This window comes from Podarcis gaigeae, assembly GCF_964106915.1.
Source record: "Podarcis gaigeae genome assembly, chromosome: 17".
NCBI lineage: Eukaryota > Metazoa > Chordata > Lepidosauria > Squamata > Lacertidae > Podarcis > Podarcis gaigeae.
Window position 1 is genome coordinate 34,365,159 of NC_139694.1, and position 24,415 is coordinate 34,389,573.

The 24,415-nt window shown below is 48.0% G+C and overlaps 3 protein-coding genes across 5 annotated transcripts in view; all 3 read right to left on the minus strand.

Moving 5' to 3' along the window:
- IL27RA (interleukin 27 receptor subunit alpha) overlaps positions 1-24,415 on the minus strand; it is an 818,781-nt gene that overhangs the window by 702,478 nt on the left and 91,888 nt on the right. The window lies entirely within an intron of this gene.
- Positions 1-24,415, minus strand: part of RLN3 (relaxin 3) — a 135,885-nt gene that overhangs the window by 10,921 nt on the left and 100,549 nt on the right. The gene's annotated exons all lie outside the window — the stretch shown is intronic.
- On the minus strand, positions 1,690-20,907 carry MISP3 (MISP family member 3). Its single transcript, XM_083718731.1, has 4 exons — positions 20,892-20,907; positions 16,333-18,850; positions 11,296-11,378; positions 1,690-2,859 (listed from the first exon to the last, which is right to left on the minus strand). The coding sequence occupies exons 2-4, from the start codon at positions 18,830-18,832 to the stop codon at positions 2,764-2,766; spliced, it is 2,679 nt and encodes an 892-aa protein (XP_083574857.1). The 5' UTR covers positions 18,833-18,850; positions 20,892-20,907; the 3' UTR covers positions 1,690-2,763.

A 24,415-nucleotide genomic window follows, 5' to 3' on the forward strand; every position in this document is an offset into this window, starting at 1 on the left:
TTGCACCCCACTCCAGACTAGTGAAACAAGAAGCCTCTTTTGCCTTCCTAAGCTACTCATGTTGACGTATTTTTCCTTCTGTTGCCACAAAACAGAAGGCAGAGGAGAATGAAGTGGCCGAGGCAGCCAGGGCGAAACAGCCCAGGCATCTGGCTCCAGCTCCTTTCCTGTTCTTATATTTTAATTTATGGTGCATACAATGCCCACATTAATTAAGACAGCCAAGCCTGACAGCCTACCCCGCATTTATATTTTACAGCGCACTAAATGCCACATAAACGCACTGAAATTCCATTGCTTACAGAATGGAATCTGGTTGCAAATTGGTCCCTCTCAATTACAGCTAGTTAAGCATCTTAATCACTATGGTGAGATGCATTGCATTCTGGTCATATTGTGGCAATTATCCATACACCTATAAATCACCATATACAACTTTTATGCAAATTTGCTTCTCGGTGGGGGCTTGATGTATTTCCTCTGTGGGGTGAAACAGGCACCCTGTTCTTCTCTCAAGGACAGGAAATAGTTGTCAGATGGCTTGAAGTCCAAAGAGAATTGGAAGCAGCTACTCTTCGAGATTTTGCAATATTCTGCTATCTAAGCAACAAGTAATGTTTGTTTCTGGTGAATGGCTCCAAGGTCCTTCAGATAATTTGTATCTGTGAAGTATCTTTCTAAAAAGGCCATGACATGAAGACATCTCAACCCCTTTCATTTAGACCCCAAGTAGCCAAGAGGGTTCAAATTTAGCCTGCTTTCCCATGGCAGTCAGCAGTCTCACCCAAGGCTCAGACCGCCAGACGTCAGAACAGCTGAGCAGCAGCCCATTATCGTACTATATGACCTGTAGCAGTTCTCATTATTCCACAGCGCACCTTGCAAGCCTAAGGCTAGGCAACTGGTTCAATTGCAAGAAGATAAGCACTTTAAAACGAAAACAAAATATGCTTAACAATGCCCAGTTAACATTTTTGTTAAAAATGGATTGGAAACTGTGGAGGGGCAATAATTTCCTCCCCCTACCATTTCTCCACTGGAAACAGATCCTTGGGAGGGAATGAGCAGCTGAGAGGCATTTGTGGTGGTAAAACAGCTTTGGGGTGAAGGGGTTAACCCCCTCTCCCTGCAATTGGAATCATGCAGCTGCTGTTTTGGGTTGGGTGGGCATGCTTTTTAAAAAAGCAGGCTTAAGGTAACATGTAGTTTGATCCTAGCACAGGTCTGCTATGGCACTGCAGTAGATGAGTCAGAATTATCAGCAGGGTTATTTAATACCACTCTGTGCCTTTCATTATACGGACAAGCCATTAACCGTACCCACCCCCACCCCGAAACAGAAGGGTCAGTTATAAATTATCTGGTAGTAACAAGCAAAAGTATCTGATAGTAATGCATGGTTGAATTTTCTGCTTACAAAAGGCTCTTTGGGCTTTGTTGTTCATCGCTTTTCAGACTTTCTCCTTGTGATATCTTTCTAGCAATTTCCCTGCTCTTCTTTGAGGAATTCCCACGGCGGCTTTTACGACCCTGCTTGCAACCAGCTTTCCCCCATTGGTTCCCCCCCCCCAATCACTGAGGGGAACTGAGGCAGGGCTTCCCCTCAAAAGGTGCTAAGGGACTCTTTCTCTCCATTTGTCGAAGGTCAATGTTCTCATAGTATTTACAAAAGGCAACAATCTGGAGTCATTCCCGTTTGATTTACTTTTAATTCTTGCTGGCATAGACAAAATCAAGGAGCTCTTTTAATTGAAAGATTCTTGTTTGATTCTTATTTTGCTGAATGAAAAAGAGTGTCAGTGGCAAAGCATACTACCCCAGAGTAAAAAAATTGCCATTTTTCATCAACCGCCTGTAGGCTGGTTCCTACAATACTTGTTTGTACACAAGTTTGAATACCCAGGGACAAAACCCACATGTGACTTGGTCAAATCTGAGGATGAAAGAAGTCTTGGGGGAACAGTCGCAAGTCACCTGAGATAGATGCCCAAAGGCACAAGTCTGCCCAGATTATTGGCCCTCTGCAGCCAGTTAAACATAGGAATGTAGGAATCTGCCTCACAGAGTCAGACCTGTGTCCCATCTAGCTCAGAATTGCCTACACTGACTGGCAGCACCTCTCCAGGGTTCCAGGCAGGAGCCTCTCCCAGCCCTACCTGGGATTATACCTAGGACTTTCTCCTTGCAAGCCAGGTGCTCGGCTACTATGGAGCTATGGCGCTTCCCCATAAACAACTGGACCTCAACAGGAAAAGATGCTGCTGGCATGGGACAGCTCCTACACATGCACTTAAGTGTAGCTGCTCTTGCGCATGGATCCACCCGTACACTTCAGTGTGGGATTGCCCAAAACAGACCAAATGTAGACGAAACCTGTGTTTGGAAAGCCCTTGGGTTGAGAAATCAGTGTCCAAGCAGGTGTTACCTACGTAAAAAAAGGAACTAAAATGAACCGTAATGCTTTGGAGCCCATCCCTTAAATCTTTCTCCTCTTTGTTCCAGGATAAAATTTGGAAGAAGGCAGCCGGTTAGAAACGCTATTTCTGCCTTGTGATCAGACTGGTTGCGCAGACGTGCTTTTGGACTTTTTTTTTTGTCAAATCAAAAGGCGGAGTGGAAAGAATACACGGCCAGCTCCAGAGGTGCACTCGACATGCACACCGTGAGTTATGTTTTGTGCAAGTTTGGGGGAGGCACAGGGGGGCCCTTGTGTCTTTTGCACTGGAGACGCGACCCAGTGGCTTTTCTTGCTGAGGCAGCCCCCTAATCTTCACTGTCCTGGTTGCCAACAGCTCCCGACTCCCAGCGCTGGATTAAGGCACTCCTCTGTCGGCGGAGGATTCGAGGGCTTCTCTCCGGCTGTGGGGTTAAATGAGGGGAGAGAGAAAGTGGGGAAAGTGAGCAAGAGTCCACAGAAAGTGAGGAAACATGCAGGCTGAAGGCTGGGGCAGAGAGCTTTCTCTGCTTAGTGATAAAGGACTTGAGGCTCTGGGTGGGTGCGGCTGTTTCTGAACAGAAAAGACTGAAGACCCCATTTCTCTGCAAAGAAACAGTTATTGCTTCAGTAGGAAAACTGTTTTGCCCCATGCCCTGTGGGGAGTTCCACGGAGCCCAATTATTACACTCAAGGACTGAGGGAGCAGAGCCCCACACCTAAAACAATTCTTAATTCACCCACCCCATTCTTCTGCTGAAATTTAAAACTTCTTCATGCATTTGGTGGAGGAGTTTGGAATTGATATCCCACTTTATCACTACCCGAAGGAGTCTCAAAGCGGCTAACATTCTCCTTTTCCCTTCCTCCCTCACAACAAACACTCTGTGAGGTGAGTGGGGCTGAGAGACTTCAGAGAAGTGTGACTGGCCCAAGGTCACCCAGCAGCTGCATGTGGAGGAGCAGGGAATCGAACCCAGTTCACCAGATTACGAGTCCACCGCTCTTAACCACTACACCACACTGGCTCTCCCTTTAAAAAAGAAAGAAAAAGCACTCACAAATCACAATTAGTGAGCTAAATTTTAAGATGTAATACGTTGTGGTTTGTGCTAGGACGAATTCGCAAGCATGCATGCTGCAATTCTACACATGCTCCCTTTGAAGTAAGTAGGGTTTACTCCCTACGACTTGAGTTTAGGATTGCAGCCTGATTGATGTCGAAAACATTTCAGTGCCTGATGCTGAAAATCCAAATGGTATCAGGCATCTCATTTATTAAAATTGGAGCGAAAGCCGTAATGCTTTCTCATAAAATGAAAGCCATGCCAAATCATATAATGAAGTTTTCACACGTTCTTGGTACATATATTGAATTCAGATACGTTTGCTCTCAAACAACTGCCCAAGGTAGGGGTTGCTATGGGAAGAGGTAGAGATAAATGCGAACTGGCAATCCAAGTCCTATTCAGTGCCTGCCCTGATGTTACAGCTTCTCAGCCTTTTGTCTAAGTTCAAGTGTATATTAACAGCAGCTGTAGGCAAAAGGTAAAGCACGGACCTATCTCATTTCTGATGAACCTGATTCCTGCTGACTGTTGGGGTTCTTGCAAAGAACACTGGACTATTTATTTCTTTATTTAAATTTCTATACCGCCTTTCAACTGAGGATCACAGGCCAGTTTGCAATATAAAAACACCAAAACACGTAACAAAGGGCTCATCTACATTTTGGTTTGTCTCGTGCTTTCTAGGCATGGGTTAAAGCAGTTTTCTCTCCTCCCCCACCCCCCACTTTCCTCTAAGAAACCCACTCTTTAGCGCTAAATCGGAACAAACAGCAATCCGCAGAAAACCCAATTGCTGTTTGTTCTGATTTGCAGTGGGGAAAATGGAGGTGTGGATAAGCCCATAGCAACAAACAAAAACAATACCCACCCCCCAGGATTAGGGAGGCTCTGATCTGCTCCTAAAAGTTACTTCTGATAACTTGGGTTTGCTCACCCACATGATTAGTGTGAAGGGCCAGAGCTCGGTGACAGAGTTTCTGCCTTGCACAAATAAGGTTCCTGGTTCAATCCCTTGCCTGGGATGCTGAACGAGATGGACCAATGGCCTGACTGAGTACAAAGCAGCTTCTTCCGCCTCGAGTATCAAGAGATCCTGAGTCTGCATTCTTGCTTTGGGTCTTTGAAACACAAAGGGACCTTTTTGGTGCCAGAGGTGGAAAACTGAAGCTGCACCCACTTTCACTAAAGACTTACCCTTGCTCCCTCTTTAGTGCTCTATCGGCAAGCGGGTTTTCCACAAATAGCCATTTGTTCCAGTTTAAAGCTAAAGAGCAGACTTTCCCTGGGAAAGGAGCCGGGCAAAGGGGAAACCGCTCAGACCTGTGCCTAGAAAGTAAAAAACTACTGAGACCTGTGCTTTTTAGGCACAGGCCAAGGGGAAGTGTGGCTGAGCACTAACTTTGTAGCAAGGTAAATCTTCTGTTATCCCAGGGACCAGCACCATCAGGCTTCCATTGAGGCCCCAGCACCCTAGGCTCCTATTGCAGATACCCCTCCTGGGGACAGGGGTGCTTCTCCTTACAGCTAAGCAAAAGGGATACAGGGCAGGAAAAAGGGGTGAATGTGCAGAGGCAAAACTAGGATCCCTGGCAACCATGGCAAGGAGCTGTATTGGTAAGGTAAAGGTAAAGGGACCCCTGACCATTAGGTCCAGTCATGACCGACTCTGGGGTTGTGGCACTCATCTTGCTTTATTTGCCAAGTGACAGCTTCTGGGTCATGTGGCCAGCATGACTAAGCCGCTTCTGGCGAACCAGAGCAGAGCACGGAAACGCCGTTTACCTTCCCACCGGAGTGGTGCCTATTTATCTACTTGCACTTTTATCTACTTGCACTTTGACGTGCTTTCGAACTGCTAGGTTGGCAGGAGCAGGGACTGAGCAACGGGAGCTCCCCCCCCATGGGGATTCGAACCACCGACCTTCTGATCGGCAAGTCCTAGGCTCTGTGGTTTAACCCACAGCGCCACCCGCGTCCCTGCTGTATTGGTGCCCCTCCCCCCAAAAAATCTGAGAAGCAGGCAAGGTTATCTAGACAGGAGAAATGCACCTCCTTTGGGCTGGATGGGGCACCAATTCTGCTCTCTTCCTGGAAGCTGCTCCAAGGACCCCTTTCTCTCCCCTGCTGGAAAGCTTGGCAGATTCTTTCTGCAGGCAAAGCAGTTGGAGTGCTGAGCTGGGGATTGGGGGGGGGCACTTCAGGTGCCACAGGAGGAGTTCAGCACCTGAGAGGAGGTGATTTTTATGTCCCCTCCTCTCCTGTGGGTGTGGAAGGGGTCTTGCTGGCAGGCACTGTGCAGAAGGCCCCTCAGGCCCTTTTCAAGATTGTTTGTTTGTTTGTTTGTTTGTTTGTTTGTTTGTTTGTTTGTTTATACATACTCCGCCCATCTGGCTGGGTTTCCCCAGCCACTCTGGGCGGCTCCAACAGAACACTAAAATACAATAACCTATTAGATGGGACCTTCAGCTTTCAGAAACAAAACAGCCGGCTTTTACCATATCAAGAAGCAGGCAAACGATACAAAGTTTTATTGCCTCCTGTCCTGCCAGCATTTTGCAGCCACGTGAAATGAGGAATGGCAGGCTCAGCCCTGCTATGCTCAGTGGGCTTGCCAACCCCTATTTATCAGCAGCAAAGGAAACAAAATTTTAATGTATTACAATGAACCTATTGAAGTGTGTGCTTGTCTTGTGTGTGTTTTATGAAATCGAGAAATGCAAAGGAAAGATAACCAAGACTTGTTTCCACTGGATATTTGTGTGTGCGTGCCATTAAAGCACAACACAAATCGAGGGGACCTGGCCAATGGAGCACAACCCCCCCCCCAGCTTTTCTCTGCAAGCCTAGTTGAAACAGGAAGGAGTTGCTCTTTTGGAGTTACTGGGGGCTCATCCATACTTCCCTTTGCCTCCTCGCTTTCTGCCAGGAAAACCCATAGTTTGGTGCTGAATTGGAACAAATGGCAACTGAGTTTTCTGCAGATTGCTGTTTGTTCCGATTTAGCATTAAAGAGTGGGTTTTCCCAGGGAAAACGGCTGGGCATGCTTTCTAGGCATGGGGCAAGCAGAATTGTGGACATGTTAATTAGAGAGAGTCAAGCACTGCTAGGATCCTCACACACACACCCCGCCTGTCCTGTGCACCAAAATAATGCTTGAATTGTTCGTGGAATGGTAGGGAGTCTTTAATAAAATCCAAACCCCTCTCTCATTTTTAACCAAATCATGCCCCTGTAGCCTTCTGAAAACAATGTGGGGGAGAGCTTCTATCGTTTCCCCTCTTTAGAACATCTGCCTGGCCCCATTTCATTGCGCTACCTTTTGATGAACGCCTATCAAACTATTGATCTGTCAAGTATTGTGCCTTCCACATTCAGAAACTAATTTGAGAGTCTGACCTTTGCAAGCAGACACACACATTTTCTGCTCACAGCCAAATGAGACAATGGACTTATTCACATTTGCCTTTCCTCAGCTCTTTTCAGACACGGTCCACACTTTAAAATTCCATGTCCTAGTGCCCCTTTTCTTTGCCGCGGAGCTTTCCCCGTGAAAACCTGCTCTTTAAAGCTCAATCGGAGCAAACAGCAATCTGCAGAAAACCGGGACTGATGCTTGCTCCGACTGAGCACTAAAGAGCAGGTTCTCACAGAAAAGCCTTGGGGTAAGAAGAAAACACTTGGACACAGAGCTTTGAAGTGTGGACCTGTGCCTGGGGAAAAGGGGCAAATGGTAAGTGTGGATAAGCCCAATGTATCACCTTGGCATCTGCCAAGGCCCTGGATCCCTCCAAAGGTTTACTACTTCTTCTTTTTTATTATTTAAAAAAAGCGTTTTGGGAGCTTTGGAGAGTTTTGTTTGTTTGTTGTCTGCACTGCTTGGGTTTTTTTGGAGGGAGTGGGCATGTAAATACTTTGCCTGTTGTTTGTTTCGGGGGGGGGGGTGTATTCCTGAATCTTGCTATTTGTCTTCTGCAAAATGGATGTTTTGTGGGGCTCATGAACATTTCAGGGGTTTCCAAATGTGCCCCCAGGCCCAAAAAGGTTGGGGACCCCTGCACTTATGTACATACCTGTGCCTCTAAGTGCAGGGTTTCTCCCTACCAATTCCAGATCATAAGATGGAGGTACAGAGGGTTTAACCCTTTAGCCCTGTGCTGCAATCTTGGTCCTGATCTGGATCCCACTTCTCATGCCCAGATGAGCAGAAGGACTCTTGATTGCTTCAATGAGAACTCTTTTCTTAAACAAACTGAGGACACAACAGGGGTGGGGAAGGGATAAAGTCCCCTTTCCTCTTATCACACTAGCATCTGCATCCAGATCAGGCTCCTTTATGCAAATTGGAGAAAACAAAGCAAAACCCTGCACTTAAGGGCCCAGACATGTAGGCATGGGCATAGCCAGGGGGGCAGGAAGGGGCAGTTGCCCTCCCAAAATCAATAAAAATAAATAAAAATACATGTTCTGCCCACCCCCACAAAAGACCTGCTCCCCTAACAAAAATCCTGGCTACGACCATGCATGTAGGCATGAGTATAGCCAGGATTTATTGGGGGCGGGGGCAGAACAGAGTTATCTGTGACACAATTTTTATTTATTTACTTGATTTAGGGGGGGCAGGTGCTCCCCCCTGCCTATGCCCATGCATGTAGACTGTGTGCACATTACCGATTTAAAACACAGCAGGGTCATTCTTTTTCTCAATGCAGATTGAAGCTGGTTTGTGGGTTGGGGGGGAGACACATCAAAATGTAGTATTTCATATCAACAGCAGGATAGATATAGCTTGTAGCTAATGTTGTGTGTACACAGATTCTCAAACGAGCAGTAAGAGTGCACTTGATGCAGAATAAACAGTGTGTACACTGCCATAGCTAACATATTGTCTAGCTTGGCTCTTAGTTCAGTGGAATTTATTCCCAGTTCCATTTGCTCTGCATCCAGGGCTTGAGAAGCAGCGTACACACCATGTAAGTCACAATCCATACCCACCCTGCGTCTATCCTGTTGTTTCTTAGGAAACACTGCATTTTGATGCGCTTTCTGCAAAACCAGCTTCAATCCCAATTGAGAAAAAGAACGACCTAGATGCATTTTAAGCCGGTAATGTATTATGCAGCCTGAAGAGTGTGTATAAGATTGCAGTCTGAGTTACAGCAGTCGCTAACCACAAGTTACTAGCGGCAAATAATGAATGAATAGGATTCTAGCCCTTGCTGTTGTGTAAAAATAATGTATATAATTTTGTCGATGAGCACCTGTTTTCGAGAGCAGCAAAAGCAAAAAGATTTGAAGGAATCTTGAAGGAATTTGCCACTGAAATGTTAACAGCAAGGGAGACAAAAAAAGGGCATGGGGTATCCAACAGTGGAGTGTGTGTGTGTGTGTGTGTGTGCTTGTCGCTCAGAGATAACAGCACATGGTTTGCATACTGAAAGTTCAGCTCCTTCACCCCAGGGCTGATTGAGGCTTTGGTTGGTCTAAAACTCTGAAGAGTCCAATATGCATATTTATGGTATGATAAAGTAAAAGTGCATAAAGGATTCCTGAATCACACAATAAGAAAATCAATTTATGAGGTGTGGAACAGATATAAAAACTTATTGGAATGTAAAACTCCTTGGTGGCTCTCTCCAATTGAAGCAACAGCAGTAAAAAAGTTAAATATGAAGGGAGAGTGGGCCACGTATAGAGATTTGTCGACAGAGGTAGGAAGTCAGTTAAAATTAAAAACATTTGAAGAAATAAAATAATTATTGACGGATTGGTTGCAATACCACCAGGCAAATGAGGTGTTTAAGGAAGAGAAAAAGAAAAATGGTTTTGATACAGTAAGATCTAGGTTGGAGATAGATTTATTGGATAATATTGGATAATATTATTGAAAATGTACAAATTAATTTTGGAGTGGCATACTAAAGATGAAGCGGTTAAAGGGGTGATGATACAATGGGCTAAAGATTTTGGATATAATATTCAGTTAGAATCGTGGGAAAGGCTGTGGAATGAAGATATTAATTTTACTGCATGCAGTGCACTTAAAGAAAATGTGATGAAAATGATGTATAGATTGTATTTAACACCATCAAAACTTGCAAAAATGTATAAGACAAGATCTAATGAGTGTTGGAAATGCAAAGAAAAGGAAGGTATCTTCTACCGTAAGTGGTGGACTTGTAAAGAGGTAAAGGCTTTCTGGGAAATGATATATAATGAGTTAAAGAAAATGTTTAAAAACACTTTTGTTAAAAAACCAGAAGCCTTTTTACTGGGTATAGTAGGCAAAGAGATACCAAGAAAAGAAAAAAGACAAAAGACTGCTCATGTATGGAAAAACAGTGGCAAGAACCCTTTTAGCCCAAAAATGGAAACAACAAGAAGTACCAACGAAAGAAGAGTGGCAGATGAAACTGATGGACTTAGCAGAACTGGCGAAGCTGACAGGAAAAATCTGAAACCAGCGCGATCGAGTATTCCAAAAGGACTAGAGTAAATTTATACAATATTTGAAAGATCATTGTAAGCAATTAAGAACATTAGTAGGGTTATTTGAAGACTTGTAATGAGAAATTTCTTACCTTTCTATATTTATTTAAATTATGAGGTATTTTGTAATGAGTTACCGTATTTTTCAGTCTTTAAGACGGAATGTATAAGACACCCCCTATTTTGGGGGACTCATATTTAAGAAAATGGGGGGAGATGGCCCCATGTATAAGACGCCTCCTAGTTTTTGACATTAGTTTTTAGGGGGAAAAACCTAGTCTTATACACAGAAAAATACGGTACATTAGAATTGGAAAATATATAAAATGCTGTGTAAACAAGCTTAGTTTTGAAAGCCAAGAGGCGGGAGGGAAGGAAGTCAACAGGCTCTAAAGAGCCAAAGCAGTAAAGTGGATAATAATGATGTGATTATATATGTTTAAATGGAAAATTAATAAAAAATATTTGTAAAAAATCTGTCTGCTGGATGGCTGGGTTTCATTCACAGGTCGGAGAGCAAGTGTGGATCCAGACATGTCAGCAGTTGTGTGGCTGTTGTTATAATAAGGCCATCCATTTGAACATGGATTGCATGTTTGCAATCATGATGTGAACTAATATCAGACCAATATCTGCCTGCTGGTATCTTGAGGCATCCCAGTAGTGACGTATGGAAGTGAGAGCTGGACCATAAAGAAGGCTGATCGCCGAAGAACTGATGCTTTTGAATTATGGTGTTGCAGGAGACTCTTGAGAGTCCCATGGACTGCAAGAAGATCAAACCTCTCCATTCTGAAGAAAATCAGCCCTGAGTACTCACTGGAAGGACAGATCGTGAAGCTGAGGCTCCAATACTTTGGCCACCTCATGAGAAGAGAAGACTCCCTGGAAAAGACCCTGACGCTGGGAAAGATGGAGGGCACAAGGAGAAGGGAATGGCAGAGGAGATGGCTGGACAGTGTTCTCGAAGCTACCAGCATGAGTTTGACCAAACTGTGGGAGGCAGTGGAAGACAGGAGTGCCTGGTGTGCTCTGGTCCATGGGGTCATGAAGAGTCAGACACGACTAAACAACAACACCTTGAGGCATATTTGGTAGTTGCTTTTCATGCTTACGCTTCAAGTGAGATTGAGAGTTGCGCATCGCAGGATATTTTTAATCCAACTCCTTCCTTGTAAGATGGCAGCTCTCTACCACAGGCATCTTGTTGGCCCACAGAGGCAGCTGGTGCTGCTTTCTGAGGACAGCTACAGGCCGCCAGTCATAGCTGTGTGATAAGGGCACTGCTCCCCTGCGCTTGTTACCTGATGGAGGCCATTCACCTGAGAGGTCTCCGGAGGGCTTGGAGGGGGCCAGGTGACGTCCAGCTTCTTGCAGGAAGGTCTCTCTGAGAAGGAGACAGAGACAAAGGACAGGTCTCAACAGTGACACAGGGCTAATGGTCAGTAATAAGAGTGCTTCTGGCCACCTGCATTTCCCAAAGTGCAATTTTCTCAACAGGGACTGACCCACCCACATCAATGGCCTTAGGGAAGGGTTTTCTTTCAGGCTCTGAAGATGGGGAACTGGAGAGAGAGAACATTCTTTCCACATCCCTGTCAGGAAAGCAGTTTCTCCTAGTTTCCGTTTTATAACCTTTGCGTCCCTCTCGTGACATTTCCTTGTCCCTGGTTACACCTGCTGGTTTCCCTTTCAGTCTTGCCTCTGTTAAAATTCAACCAGCCCTGTGTTTGCTACAGCAGCCTAGGAAAACTCTTACCACCCACTAGGTACACATTCTGGTTCTGTTGGCTGCCAGGTTCTCATGGTGCAGCTGGGACCCTAATTTGTTTATTTAATCTATCTATATCATTCTGTTTTCCCCAAGGAGCTCAAGGAAGTGTGCATACCACCAAACACCACCCCATTTCTCCTTAACCAGGAGCTCCTCTTTCTGCAACAGCCCCCTGCCCTGGGCAAAGAAAATCTTGGGTGGGGAACCTAGAAGACGCAGGGAGAGAGGGAGCAGCAGTTCTGCTGTGCAAACAGAAGTCATTGCACAAATAGAATGACATAGTAGGATACAGTGACTGGCCTAGGGTCACCCCATCTGAGTGGGGATTTGAACTGACTCATAGTTCAATTGTGGGACGCGGGTGGCACTGCGGGTTAAACCACAGAGCGCTTGCCGATCAGAAGGTCAGCGGTTCGAATCCCCACAACGGGGTGAGCTCCCGTTGCTTGGTCCCTGCTCCTGTCAACCTAGCAGTTCGAAAGCATGCCAGTGCAAGTAGATAAATAGGTACCGCTACGGCGGGAAGGTAAACGGCGTTTCTGTGCACTGCTCTGGTTTGCCAGAAGCAGTTTAGTCATGCTGGCCACATGACCCGGAAGCTGTACACTGGCTCCCTTGGCCAATAAAGTGAGATGAGCGCCGCAACCCCAGAGTCGGCCACGACTGGACCTAATGGTCAGGGGTCCCTTTACCTTTACATAGTCCAATGCTCTGAACATTAAGCTAAAAAGGTAAAAGGTAAAGGACTCCTGGATGGTTAAGTCCAGTCAAAGGCAGTTATGGGGTTGCGGTACTCATCTCACTTTCAGGCCGAGAGAGCCGGCGTTTGTCCACAGACAGCTTTCCAGGTCATGTGGCCAGCATGACTAAACTGCTTCTGGCACAACGGGACACCGTGACGGAAACCAGACCACATGGAAATGCCGTTTACCTTCCCGCTGCAGCAGTACCTATTTATCTACTTGCACTGGTGTGCTTTTGAACTGCCTGGTAGGCAGGAGCTGGGACAGAGCAATGGGAGTTCACTCCGTTGTGTGGATTCGAACTGCCAACCTTCTCATCAGCAAGCCCAAGAGGCTCAGTGGTTTAGACCACAGCGCCACCCACATCCCTCATTACAACACATTGGCTCAGGTGCTAAGCTTACAAGGAGGCAAGGAAATGGCTGTGTGTGATAACTTCTGTAGGTCAGCTGCAGCTCACCCCACAAGCCCTTAGCCAAGGGCCCGACTCATTTTGGGCCTTGGTGCAGAGGCTCCAGATAGTGTACCCTCCATGGCAATAAACGTGTCACAGTAAATAATAATAATAATAATAATAATAATAATAATAATAATAATAATTTATTTATATCCCACCCATCTGGCTGGGTTTCCCCAGCCACTCCTGGCGGCTCCCAACAAAACATTAAACAGAATGAAATTTCAAACATTAAAAACTTCCCTAAACAGGGCTGCCTTCAGATGTCTTCTAATGAAGTACATGGCAATGTTTTGTCCTTGAACGATGCCACCAAAATCTGCTTCTTCAGGCAGGCTACCTTACCAGAAGAACTTGCCCTTCCAGGAAGGTTATTATATTCAAACACTGGGTGGCCTGGGGATGCAGATATGAAGAAGAATGGCACTGGAACATTTTCTCTGCCAGCCCTTTCCCACTCCATTGCCCCGCATATGTTTTGGACTACAACTCCCTTATGGCTGGGGCTGATGAGAGTTGAAGTCCAAAGCATCTGTGTGCAAAGGCAAGTGGAAATATGGTCCAAAATCCAGACACAGAGTTCTGTGACACCTACATCCCTGTCTGTGATGACAGAGCACACGCTCAGTCTCTTTTTCTCTTCATTCAAGAACAGGTTGTGTCAGGCCTTAAGCAGCCTGAGTAGCAATCGGAGATGAGAAACTGGACATCCTATGATCCTGAAAGATTCATACACTGCTTTCTGTGTATTTTTGTGCACTTGTAATCTGAGGCCCTTCTGTATGTCTCCCCCACCCCAGAGATTTGGAGGGTGTCAATGGACCTTTTCTGAGGTGGTTCCCCAATTGTGGCATGCCTTCCCCAGAGAGGCTCGCCTGGCGCCATCATTACATATTTTTAGATGCCAGGCAAAACCATTCCTCTTTATTCAGGCCTAAGGATATTAAGTAATCTATGGCCTGTTAAAATGTGGAGGAGAGGACTGGTCTTACTATTATTTTACTATTAGGCTGTCTGTCAGTCTGCTTTTTACTATATTTTTCTTATGTTTTTGTCACTGATGTTTTGCAATGCGTTTCTAATTGTGTACACCGCCCTGAGATCTTTGGATAAAGGGTGGTATATAAATTGAATAAGTAAAAGTAAAAGTTAAAAAGGGGGATTTTTTTACTATCTGATTTGCATACAAACTCAAGGTTACCCAGTGATAGGGATTTGATTGGAAAGTTCCAGCGCTTCAGTTTGTAAATCACGCCAGAGGTCAGGGCTGTAAGTGCGCCCGGATTCAATGGAAATGCTAAATGTTGTGTTAGATGCCACATTCCTTTGATTGTTGGGTCCCGCTGCTATGGAGCCAGGATGTGAGTCAGAAGGACTGTGCAGGTGTGATCTGAAAGGGTGGCGGTTTTCATGATCCCTTTGCATCTTAATGATTTTGCAAGCAAGAATGCTGGACTAAGGCAATTTTTGCCCGAGGTGGAGCTGCTGCAAGGTCTATGATGTGGTGGAGGACAGGGAGGGGGGTCAAGTTATTTTGGCACCTGAGGCAGAAAACACCACAAGTGCCTCTCCTCCTCCCTAGCAGTAAAAGTACAAGAACATTAAATAACAATTTCCCGCCTTCTCTTGATACTCAGTTTTAGTTGCCTGAGTCTGCTGCTTCACTCTGCCTAATGTTGGAGCTGGTCCTTGGAAGTGATATTCATTCCCTACATCAGAGCTTTTCAAACTTTTCATGTTGGCAACACACTTTTCAGACATGCATCATTTTGCAACACAGTAATTCAGTTTTACTAGCAAACCAGAGCTTAAAATAACCCCTTTCCAGCCCCAGGAGGAGCGCGGGGGCGTGTTCACACAACACACCTTAACACTGCAGCCGACACACTAACATGTCGCAATGCTGTTTGGAAAGCTCTGTCCTACAAAACAGGACTTTCGCGGGAGTTCTGTGGCAAGGCATGTTACTAGAAAACCAAGAACATCAGCTTTCAAAAGCAAATAGCAAGTTTCTAGACCATATGCTTCCCTCCAGAAATATTACTGTTCCAAGCAACAGCTTCTGTTGTTTACGCAAGCCCCGCACTTGTATGCATACAGCCTTCTTAGTTCACCTTTTGGCACCAGACAGGAAAAAGAAAACCCACCTTGCTTGTGAAAACTGATGCCACACAAGAAAGGAGCCAGACTTTTAAGATCCCATAGCATTCTTTGCTTTTCTACAGATCTACTCCTAAAATCACCGATTGTAAGAAGAGCTCTGGTGGACTTCACCAAAGGTCCACCTAATGGAACCGCCTGGTTCTGACAGTGACCAGCAAGGTGCTTTTCTGAAGCCCACAAGCAGGGCATGAAAAGGTAATGATCCTGCTGCTTGTGGTCAGAATATTGAGCCTGCAAGGCCAAGCTTTGCATCCCCACTAAGCCATGCAGCTCACCTGGCGTCCTTGGGTCAGTCGCCATCTCTCAGCCTCACCTGCTTGTAAGGATAACATAGAAAGGGGAGAACTCTGCCTTGGGCTCCTTGGCGGAACAGTTGGGTGCATATGCAGTAAATATGTAACTGAATACAAGAGGACTCCCTTGGTCCCTTTTATGTACTTATTATTACCATTATATATTTATTCATACGCTGCTTTTTCCCCTGACAGGGACTCAGGATAGCCAAGTAGGAATTCTACATTCAGATTTGAATGCAATGCCAAATCTGAATGTAAGAATCCCACTTAGCTATCACAAGTACAGTGGTACCTTGGGTTACATATGCTTCAGGTTACATAGGCTTCAGGTTACAGACGCCGCTAACCCAGAAATATTACCTCGGGTTTAGAACTTTGCTTCAGGATGAGAACAGAAATCGTGCTCTGGTGGTACGGCGGCAGCAGGAAGCCCCATTAGCTAAAGTGGTGCTTCAGGTTAAGAACAGTTCAGGTTAAGAACGGACCTCTGGAACAAATTAAGTACTTAACCTGAGGTACCACTGTATGTAAAAGTAACCAAGAGGCTTCCTCTAGCCCAGCGTTCTATTTCCAGCAATGGCCAGTAAGATACCTCTGGGAAGTCCAGCAAGGAGGCCCTTCCCTGTGGTCTGAAATCTAACCTTGCAACTGGCGTTCTGCAGCGCACTGCCTCTGAAACTGGAGGCTCCACTGAGCTTTCCTCTGTGTGTTTGCCTGTTTCATTCTAAGGCCAACTAATCCAACGGCTATGAATACATCTTATGGGAAACCAAGCCCATGCGTTAATTACGTGTTGTGCGAAGAAGCGCTTCCTTTTCCCAGTCCTGAACCAATGGCCCTTCAGTCCCAGCGGGTGACCCCCCATTCTCCCTCTTCCCCACACTCGCTCATCGCACCTTGCCCCTTACCTGGCTGGCTGGGGGTCTCCTCATCCTCATCCTGAGCTGAGGCCTCTGCAGCCTGGCTGGGCAACGCTGAGCCGTACAGATTGTGCCTCTGCCTCTGCAGCTCCCGCTCTCGTTCCTGAGCTTCTTGGACCTCTTGCTCCAGCAGAGACTGGGGGCTTTTGGCACGCAAGCAGAAGAAGGGGTTGGCCGAGGCAGGGGTTCTCTCGGCCAGCGGCCGTTGGGCTCGCAGCAGAGCACCAGAGTCCACGATGACCATGTTGGCGGTGCTGTTGGCCTCCGCAAAGGAGAGACCCCTCGCCCCTCTGGGGCTGCTGCACAGCATATTCCTGGGGGCTGGAGGTTCTGGGCTGGGATGCTGTTCAAAAATCATCATCTTCTCCTGCATCTCTTGCGGGGTGCCACGGTCGTAGGCCCCCCTGACCTTCCCCAGCTGGACCAGGTCCTCTTCACGTTGACATTCCCTCTGGATCTCCCTCTGCATTTGAACCCCGGCCCACTGGCGCTCCTTTTCCTTGGGCAGCATGGGGGGCCCCACGTTCTGGTTCAGGATAGGCCTGATGCGCACCTCCACATACTCCTGAGGGCCCCAGGGGCTGGCCAGGCCCCTTTGCCGCCGCAGGTGCTCTTCCCGTTCCTGGTGGAGACGGATCTCTCGCTCGATCGGGGTCTCGGTGGCAGGGTGCAGGGCCTCCGTACTCTCCGTGGCATTTCCCGTCCAGTCCATGCCGCCAGTCCCAGAGGGCCTGCTGGGCGTGGATGTGGCACAGACCGGGTCTGCAGGGCTCACCAGGTCTTCTGCGCTGGCAGGGTCCCTGGCACCAAGTAGCGACTGGTCTCCAGGTTTCGGACTGGAAGTGTCGTGCTCCGAAACAGCAACTGGACATGTGGTGCTGGCCAAATCTTGAGAGCCTGCTCTGTCCCTGGCCCCAAGTGGATCTTCAGCGCTAGCTAGCACCATGGTCCCAGCTTGGTCTTGGGGACCAGCTGGATCCCTTGTGCCAGTCGGGCTTTCCAAGCCAGGTGATTCTACGGCTGGATCTTTGGCACCGGCTAGGTCCTTTGTACTCTCTGGCACGCAGGTGGCTACCCCAGGCCCAGCGCTGCTGAACGCCTCCTCTCCCTTCTCAGATTCCAGCGCAGCCTTGGCTCCAGCCTCACCCTGGGCTTGGCTGTCGTTGCCGGCTCCGCTCGATTCCTCAGCAGCCAGTCCTTCCCTCTCTTGCCTGCCACAGTCAGGAGCCAGGCCCCAGTGGGCAGGTCCAGAGGAGTCACCGGTTGCCACAGGAGACTGCCTTGGCACTGCCTGGAGGGGAGTGTCGCCATCTGCACCTGCTGCCCTCTGCTGGCAATAGGTGCCAACATCTGGCTGAGAGTCTATCAATGCCAGTGAAAGTCCGGCTTGGGTGCATTCAGCATCTTGGGCATCCTGCTTCTCCGTTGTTTGAGAGTGATCCGCCGAGCCCTCCCCAAATAACTGCCCATTCAGGTTACCCAGATATTCCTCTGCAGCTTGGGACTGATCAGCCAGCTCCCTGGGCGTGTTTTCCTCCTTGCCAGCCTCTACCGTTTCTGAGCAGACTGGTTTTACCTCTTGATCAACGCTGGCAGTGTCAAACGTCTCCTGATGCTCAGCACAGGGAGCGGAGCTGGTATGGTGGCTGGGAAAGACCAAACAATCTCCCTCCCATGACTGCTTTGGGGAATTGGTCCCCGGAAATGAGATGCTGGGTGGCTCAGAGGATGCAGCGGTGGCATGTTCAGGTTCCTCTAGCGATTCTGAAGCAGGATCCTGGCTGTGACTACCCACAATGCCACTCTCCTCCCATACGTCCAGTTGATTTGAGGTGCTGGTGGAGTTCTGTTGCTCCGTAGAAACACCTGAGGTCTCCACACAATGAAGAAGAAGAGTTCCTTTTTCTTCTTGGCCATGCTCCAACTGTTTCAAGGAGTCAGTGGGCCCAGCTCCGTTCTTCTCATGGCAGTGATTCAGACTGGCCTCCTCCTCTTGCGCCAGCTGTTCCAAGGTCCCAGTAGGACACTGGGCATCCGTCATCTTGTCACAACACACAGATTGGCTGCCATGTCCCCCTTGGGCCAACAGGCTTGCAGCATCTTCAGCATTCGGTTGCTCCGGGGACGGCCTTGGCATCTTGTCCTGGTGAGCGGAATAGCCGTCATCCTGCCCTTGGTCTGCTGACGTGGAAACCTCTGCCATTTCAGTCCCCCCTGGAGGCGTGACTGGAGATTGGGGGCCCCTCTCAAAATGGTTGCCCTCCTGTCCTGAGTTGGACGGTTCCTGCAGCACATTGTCTTTGGCAAGGGAACCAGTGGCAACATCGAGTGAGGGGACCAAGGAGTTGGGTGGGGTGGCTATGGGGACATTTTCAGCCATAGTCCCACTTTCGACCATGTCCCCGAATACATCCACACCGGAGTTCTCCTGGTCTCTGTGGCACAACCCAGCAGCTGGGGGAGGCAGTGGCAGAGTTTCAGTGCTCATCCAGGCCAGGGTGTGGCTCTCTTTTTTTTGGAAAAAATAAAACAGAACAGAAACCTTGAACAAAAGCATATATCTCTTTTGTGCCGGTTCCCACTACACCCATGGCCTGAGCTCAAGAAACAATGAGGTGATGGCTCCCTCTCCTGGCAATGGAGTCACAGGGTGCCAGGGGGCGCTGGAGTTGGGTTTCTCTGCAGCTTCCTTTCTTCCTCCTCCTTACCTGCTAACCCATGGGTAGGCAACCTAAGGCCCGGGGGCCGGATCCGGCCCAATTGCCTTCTAAATCCGGCCCACAGATGGTCTGGGAATCAACGTGTTTTTACATGAGTAGAATGTGTGCTTTTATTTAAAATGCATTATTTGTGGGGCATAGGAATTTGTTCATTTCCCCCGCAAAAATATAGTCCGGCCCTCCACAAGGTCTGAGGGACAGTGGACCGACCCCCTGCTGAAGAAGTTTGCTGACCCCTGTGCTAACCCCTGAGCCAGTGGAGAAGGGGGTTAGCACAGGGCCAAATATTTTCTGCACTCTTCTATGCCCTTCCCTGGCTCCTTCCCTTGCACCTGGGGCTCATCCACACTTCCTTTCATACCATGTTTTTAGGCACAAGTCCAGGATTTCCAGATCCATGTCCAAGCAGGAAAACCCACGTTTGACCACTGAATTGAAGCAAATGGCAGTCAGGTTTCCCAAGGATTGCCATTTGCTCCGATTCAGAGGTAAAATGCAGCGGTTTTCCAGTGAAAATGCCAGGATGAAAGAAACCTGCTCGGACACGGACCTGAAAATCCTGGCTGGAGGGGGAAAAAACCCTCCTGATTTTTATATAGGTGATCTGAAACGCAGTCCAGGGGCCAACCAAGCACCTATTCGTTCCCTACTTAGTGCTTCTGGTAGCAGGGAATTGGATTCCTTCACCACCAACGGGTGGCAGAAATAACTACCTTTTCCAATAGACAAAAATTGGGAGCCCTGTACAGCCATGAAGGATATTAACATGCAGCTTCCAGAGACCTTCCCAAACCCTTCCCCTGCTGTTCTGGGATGGATATTATATGAGCAAGCAGGATCACACCCTGAAATGCTTTGTACAACCATCTGCCTTGGAGTGGGGGGAGTGCATTCATGAAAAGCAAAGCAGGAGCTATATTCCAGGAAGATGAAAGGGGAAGGGATTTATTTATCCCACCCCTGTGAAGGAAAAAATTATTTCAGTCCAAGAATGACCAGGGCTCAATCTTGGGACATTGCAGCCCTTGCTACTCCAGAGTTTGACCGTATGAGCCCCTAATCCAGGGGTCAGCAAACTTCTTCAGCAGGGGGCCGGTTCACTGTCCCTCAGACCTTGTGGGGGCCGGACTATATATTGGGGAAAAACATGAACAAATTCCTATGCCCCACAAATAACCCAGAGATGCATTTTAAATAAAAGGACACATTCTACTCATGTAAAAACACACTGATTCCTGGACTGTCCGCGTGCCGGATTGAGAAGGCGATTGGGCCGGATGCGGCCCCCGGGCCTTAGTTTGCCTACCCATGCCCTAATCAGTCCCCACCCCCATCTCTTTCCACTGCCTTCTCATGACCCAGTGGATTAACTAATTGTTTACTGCCTGCATAAGGATTGCCCTTTCCATTATCCTCTTCCAACCTGCAGAGTGATGCCCGCACCCTGTATCTCAGAGGCGTAGGGCTTCTCTTACCTGCCACTGACACACGCTCTCCAGATTCTGCCTGGCCGGAGTCCTGGACCCCTGGTAGTCTGTCCCAGCAGGAGGTGGTTTCCCTGGGCTTTATGCTCAGCCACTGAGCCAATTACACGCCCCAAGCTAATCTGCGGGGAGGACACAGCCCTGCCGCACAATTGCAAAAAGAGTTGCCAAGAAAATGCACAGCCCTGGGGCCACTCCTCCCCGAAATATGCACAACAAAGCACAGGCAGTTGTGCAATGGCATTGAATATTAACCACATGCAAGGGACATTCTTGGGAACAGAGAGATTCATGCAGGAATCTCAGCCTATTGGTGACTATTAGCAAGGAAAGCTGAACAAACCTTCACGCACTGTGGCAGGATATACCGTATTTTTCGCTCTATAACACGCACCCTACCATAACACGCACGTAGTTTTTAGAGGAGGAAAATCCGTAGGCATTCCACCTGTAGGCATTCCCTCCATAATACGCACAGACATTTCCCCTTACTTTTTAGGAGGAAAAAAGTGAGTGTTATGGTGCAAAAAATACGATAATTTTTTCTTTCCAGATGCTGTATTGACAGGGAAGGTTCATGCCCTTGTTTGGGGGTTTTCGGAAGGCATCCGTACAGCTCCTGTGGCACTTGCATGCCTAGCCAGGACCTTGACCTGATCCACCAAAGCAGCCCCTGTGTTTTTCTGTTCTTCCCTGCAATTGAGTTTCTGCCCAACTCTCTCCAATAATAATAATAATAAATTTTATTTATACCCCGCCCTCCCCAGCCAAGACTGGGCTCAGAGCAGCCAACAACTAATAATAAAAACAAGTTGAATGAATACAACTTAAAAACAAGATTAAAATACAACATTAAAACATTAAAATGCAGCCTCATCACAGGACGAGAAAGGAAAAAAGAAAGTGAGGGAGGGAATCAAACTGACTCCAAGCCAAAGGCCAGGTGGAACAACTCTTTCTTACAGGCCCTGCGGAAAGAAATCAGATCCTGCAGGGCCCTGGTCTCATGAGGCAGAGCGTTCCACCAGGCCGGAGCCAGAGTTGAGAAGGCACTGACTCTGGTTGAAGCCAATCTAGCTTCCTTAGGGCCCGGGACCACTAGGGTGTTGCTATTTATGGACCTTGAGGCTCTCCGTGGGGCATACCAGGAGAGGCGGTCCCGTAGGTACGAGGGTCCTAGGCCATGAAGGGCTTTAAAGGTCAAAAGCAGCACCTTAAATCTGACCCTGTACTCCACCGGGAGCCACTGCAGCTTGAAAAGCACTGGGTGAATATGCTCCCATGGCGGAGACCCCGTGAGGAGCCTCGCTGCAGCATTCTGTACCCGCTGGAGTTTCTGGGACAGCTTCAAGGGCAGCCCCGTGTAGAGCGAATTACAGTAGTCAAGCCTGGAGATGACCGTCGCATGGATCACTGTGGCCATGTCGGGGCGGGAAAGGTAAGGGACCAACTGCATTCTGCATGAGTTGTGGACCTGGGGAGAATCAAGCTTTCTTCACCATCAGAATTTCTGACCCCCTTCCTGTAGAGACTCCAGGGAAGTGGGGGGACATGGGAACTCCCTCGGGCAGGTCTTCCTTTCACCAGGCTAGTAACACCCCCTGCCTCTGATATACACTAACATTCTTGCCCCATATATTCACGGCAGAGACAGAATTCCTGCTCCCTGCTCAGAACATTCCTTGCATTATTTTTTGGTGGAAAAGCATCATACAAATAAATCAGGATCAGGAACGGTAGGCCTTTTAATACTTGTAAACCACATTTCTCAACAAGCAGTCACAGAACTTGGTGGGCCTATTAAGGGTTTCTGGTTGTCCACTGTGTGAAAACAGAATGCTGGACTAAGGTAAGGTAAAAAAGGTAAAGGACCCCTGGATGGTCAAATCTAGTCAAAGGCGACTATGGGGTTGTGGTGCTCATCTCGCTTTCAGGCCGAGGGAGCCGGCGTTTGTCCACAGACAGCTTTCCAGGTCATGTGACCAGCATGACTAAAACGTTTCTGGCACAACAGAACATCATGACAGAAGCCAGAGTGCACAGAAATGCCATTTACCTTCCTGTCGCAGTGATACCTATTTATCTACTTGCACTAGTGTGCTTTCGAACTGCTAGGTCGGCAGAAGCTGGGATAGAGCAACAGGAGCTCACCCCATTGCGGGGCTTTGAACCGCTGACCTTCTGATTGACGAGTCCAAGAACCTCGGTGGTTTAGACCACAGCACCACCCACGTCTAGTGCTGGACTAGAAAGGCGACGATCTAATCTGGCTGGGCTCTTCTCATCAACAGCAGTTCACATTTCAGCTTCTGTGAGATATACAAGCATTCCCCCCGCCCAATTATGCAGGGTTTTTGTTCTGGGCCCCCAAGCGCGTAAGTGAAATCGTGTAAATTGGGGAGCATCCTCTAAAAAACCTCTAAATACCTTCCTGTTTGGGCTGAAATACCGATTAGATGCCAATGAATGCCTAGCTGTTGTTTGTGGATGGAAGAGGTGAGCCTTGTCCCTCCTAAAAGTTCTTTCCTTCCCAGCTCCTGGTCCAAGAGTCCCCTTGAACCCAACATCAGGCAGGTGTCAAGCAGGTGAACCAAAGGCTGACCGTCAAGTCATGAGGCTTATTGCCTTACACAGAGGGAGAGGGGTCTCTCCCAACTTGCATTGCCTGCTACGCTTTCATCAGCAGGAGTTTTCCAGTGTGAGACCTGACCCTTCAACAGTTCCTTTGCTGCCACTCGATAAAATGCAAATCGAGAAACAAATAGTGTCTATGCTCCTGGCTTAAGGAAGGTGCCGCATGGAATTTTAGGCAAGGCTCTGAGAAAAATTGAATTTGGGGTGGGGAAATAGTTGGCTAAAAAGCAAGGGGAGGGCTGTATGATTTTCTGGCTTTCGGGGGGGGGGGTATGCTGTAATGCACTGGCCATTTCATGGGAAGATTCCCAGGGAAGATTCCAAGGGGAGATTAAAGAAGGACAGGAATAAAGGCAGAGCTTTTAGGGTTGAACTTTTGCCATTGTGCTCCCAAGCTGCCCCAGCACATGATCTAAGGCAGGGGTCAGCAACCTTTTTCAGCAGGGGGCCGGTCCACTGTCACTCAGATCTTGTGGGGGGCTGGATTATATTTTGAAGGGGGGGGAGAACGAATTCCTATGCCCCACAAATAACCCAGAGATGCATTTTAAATAAAAGGACACATTCTACTCATGTAAAAACAAGCTGATTCCCGGACCGTCTGCGGGCTGAATTGAGAAGGCGATTGGGCTGGATCCGGCCCCCAGGCCTTAGGTTGCCTACCCATGATGCAATCAGTGCAGGTAATGCCGACTTATCAGTCAACCTCCCCCCTTTTTTAAGGCTAATTCCCTTATTCCGAATAGGATTCCTCACAAGAACATGGGAAAGTTGACAGCTATGAATGCTGAGCAGCATTGCAATGGCAGGCCTTGCCCCCCCCCTCTCTCTCACACACACACATAGTCATACCTTGGAATTCAAACCGAATCCGTTCCAGAAGTCCGTTTGACTTCCAAAACGTTTGGAAACCAAAGCGCAGCTTCTGACTGGCTGCAGGAAGCTCCTGTAGCCAATCAGAAGGTGCAGAAACCCCTTCGGATGTTCGGCTTCCAAAAATAGTTTGCAAACCGGCCCCGGGCCTTCGGTTGCCTACCCCTGATCTAAAGGCTGCACCCCAGCATCTTGTTTGATACAGCCACGTGTTCTGCAGTGCTGCTGCGCCCACCCCAAGTCACAGGCTGCATCACCCCTGAAAAGACTGCAGCTGTGTGCCATGAGAGCGGCAGGAGGAAGGGGGGTGGGGGGGGCAGAGAAAGAGAGAGAGCCAGCTCAAGTTCTGTTGTTTGATGG

What these genes read in the sequence shown, in the direction of transcription:
- MISP3 (XM_083718731.1), bottom strand. Translation starts at nt 18,832, where the DNA reads ATGAGCACTGAAACTCTGCCACTGCCTCCCCCAGCTGCTGGGTTGTGC. An exon ending in GGAGACCCCCAGCCAGCCAG is followed by an intron (nt 11,379 to 16,332) that starts GTAAGGGGCAAG and finishes TCTCCTTCTCAG; the next exon opens with AGAGACCTTCCTGCAAGAAG. An exon ending in AGGTGAATGGCCTCCATCAG is followed by an intron (nt 2,860 to 11,295) that starts GTAACAAGCGCA and finishes TTAACCCCACAG; the next exon opens with CCGGAGAGAAGCCCTCGAAT.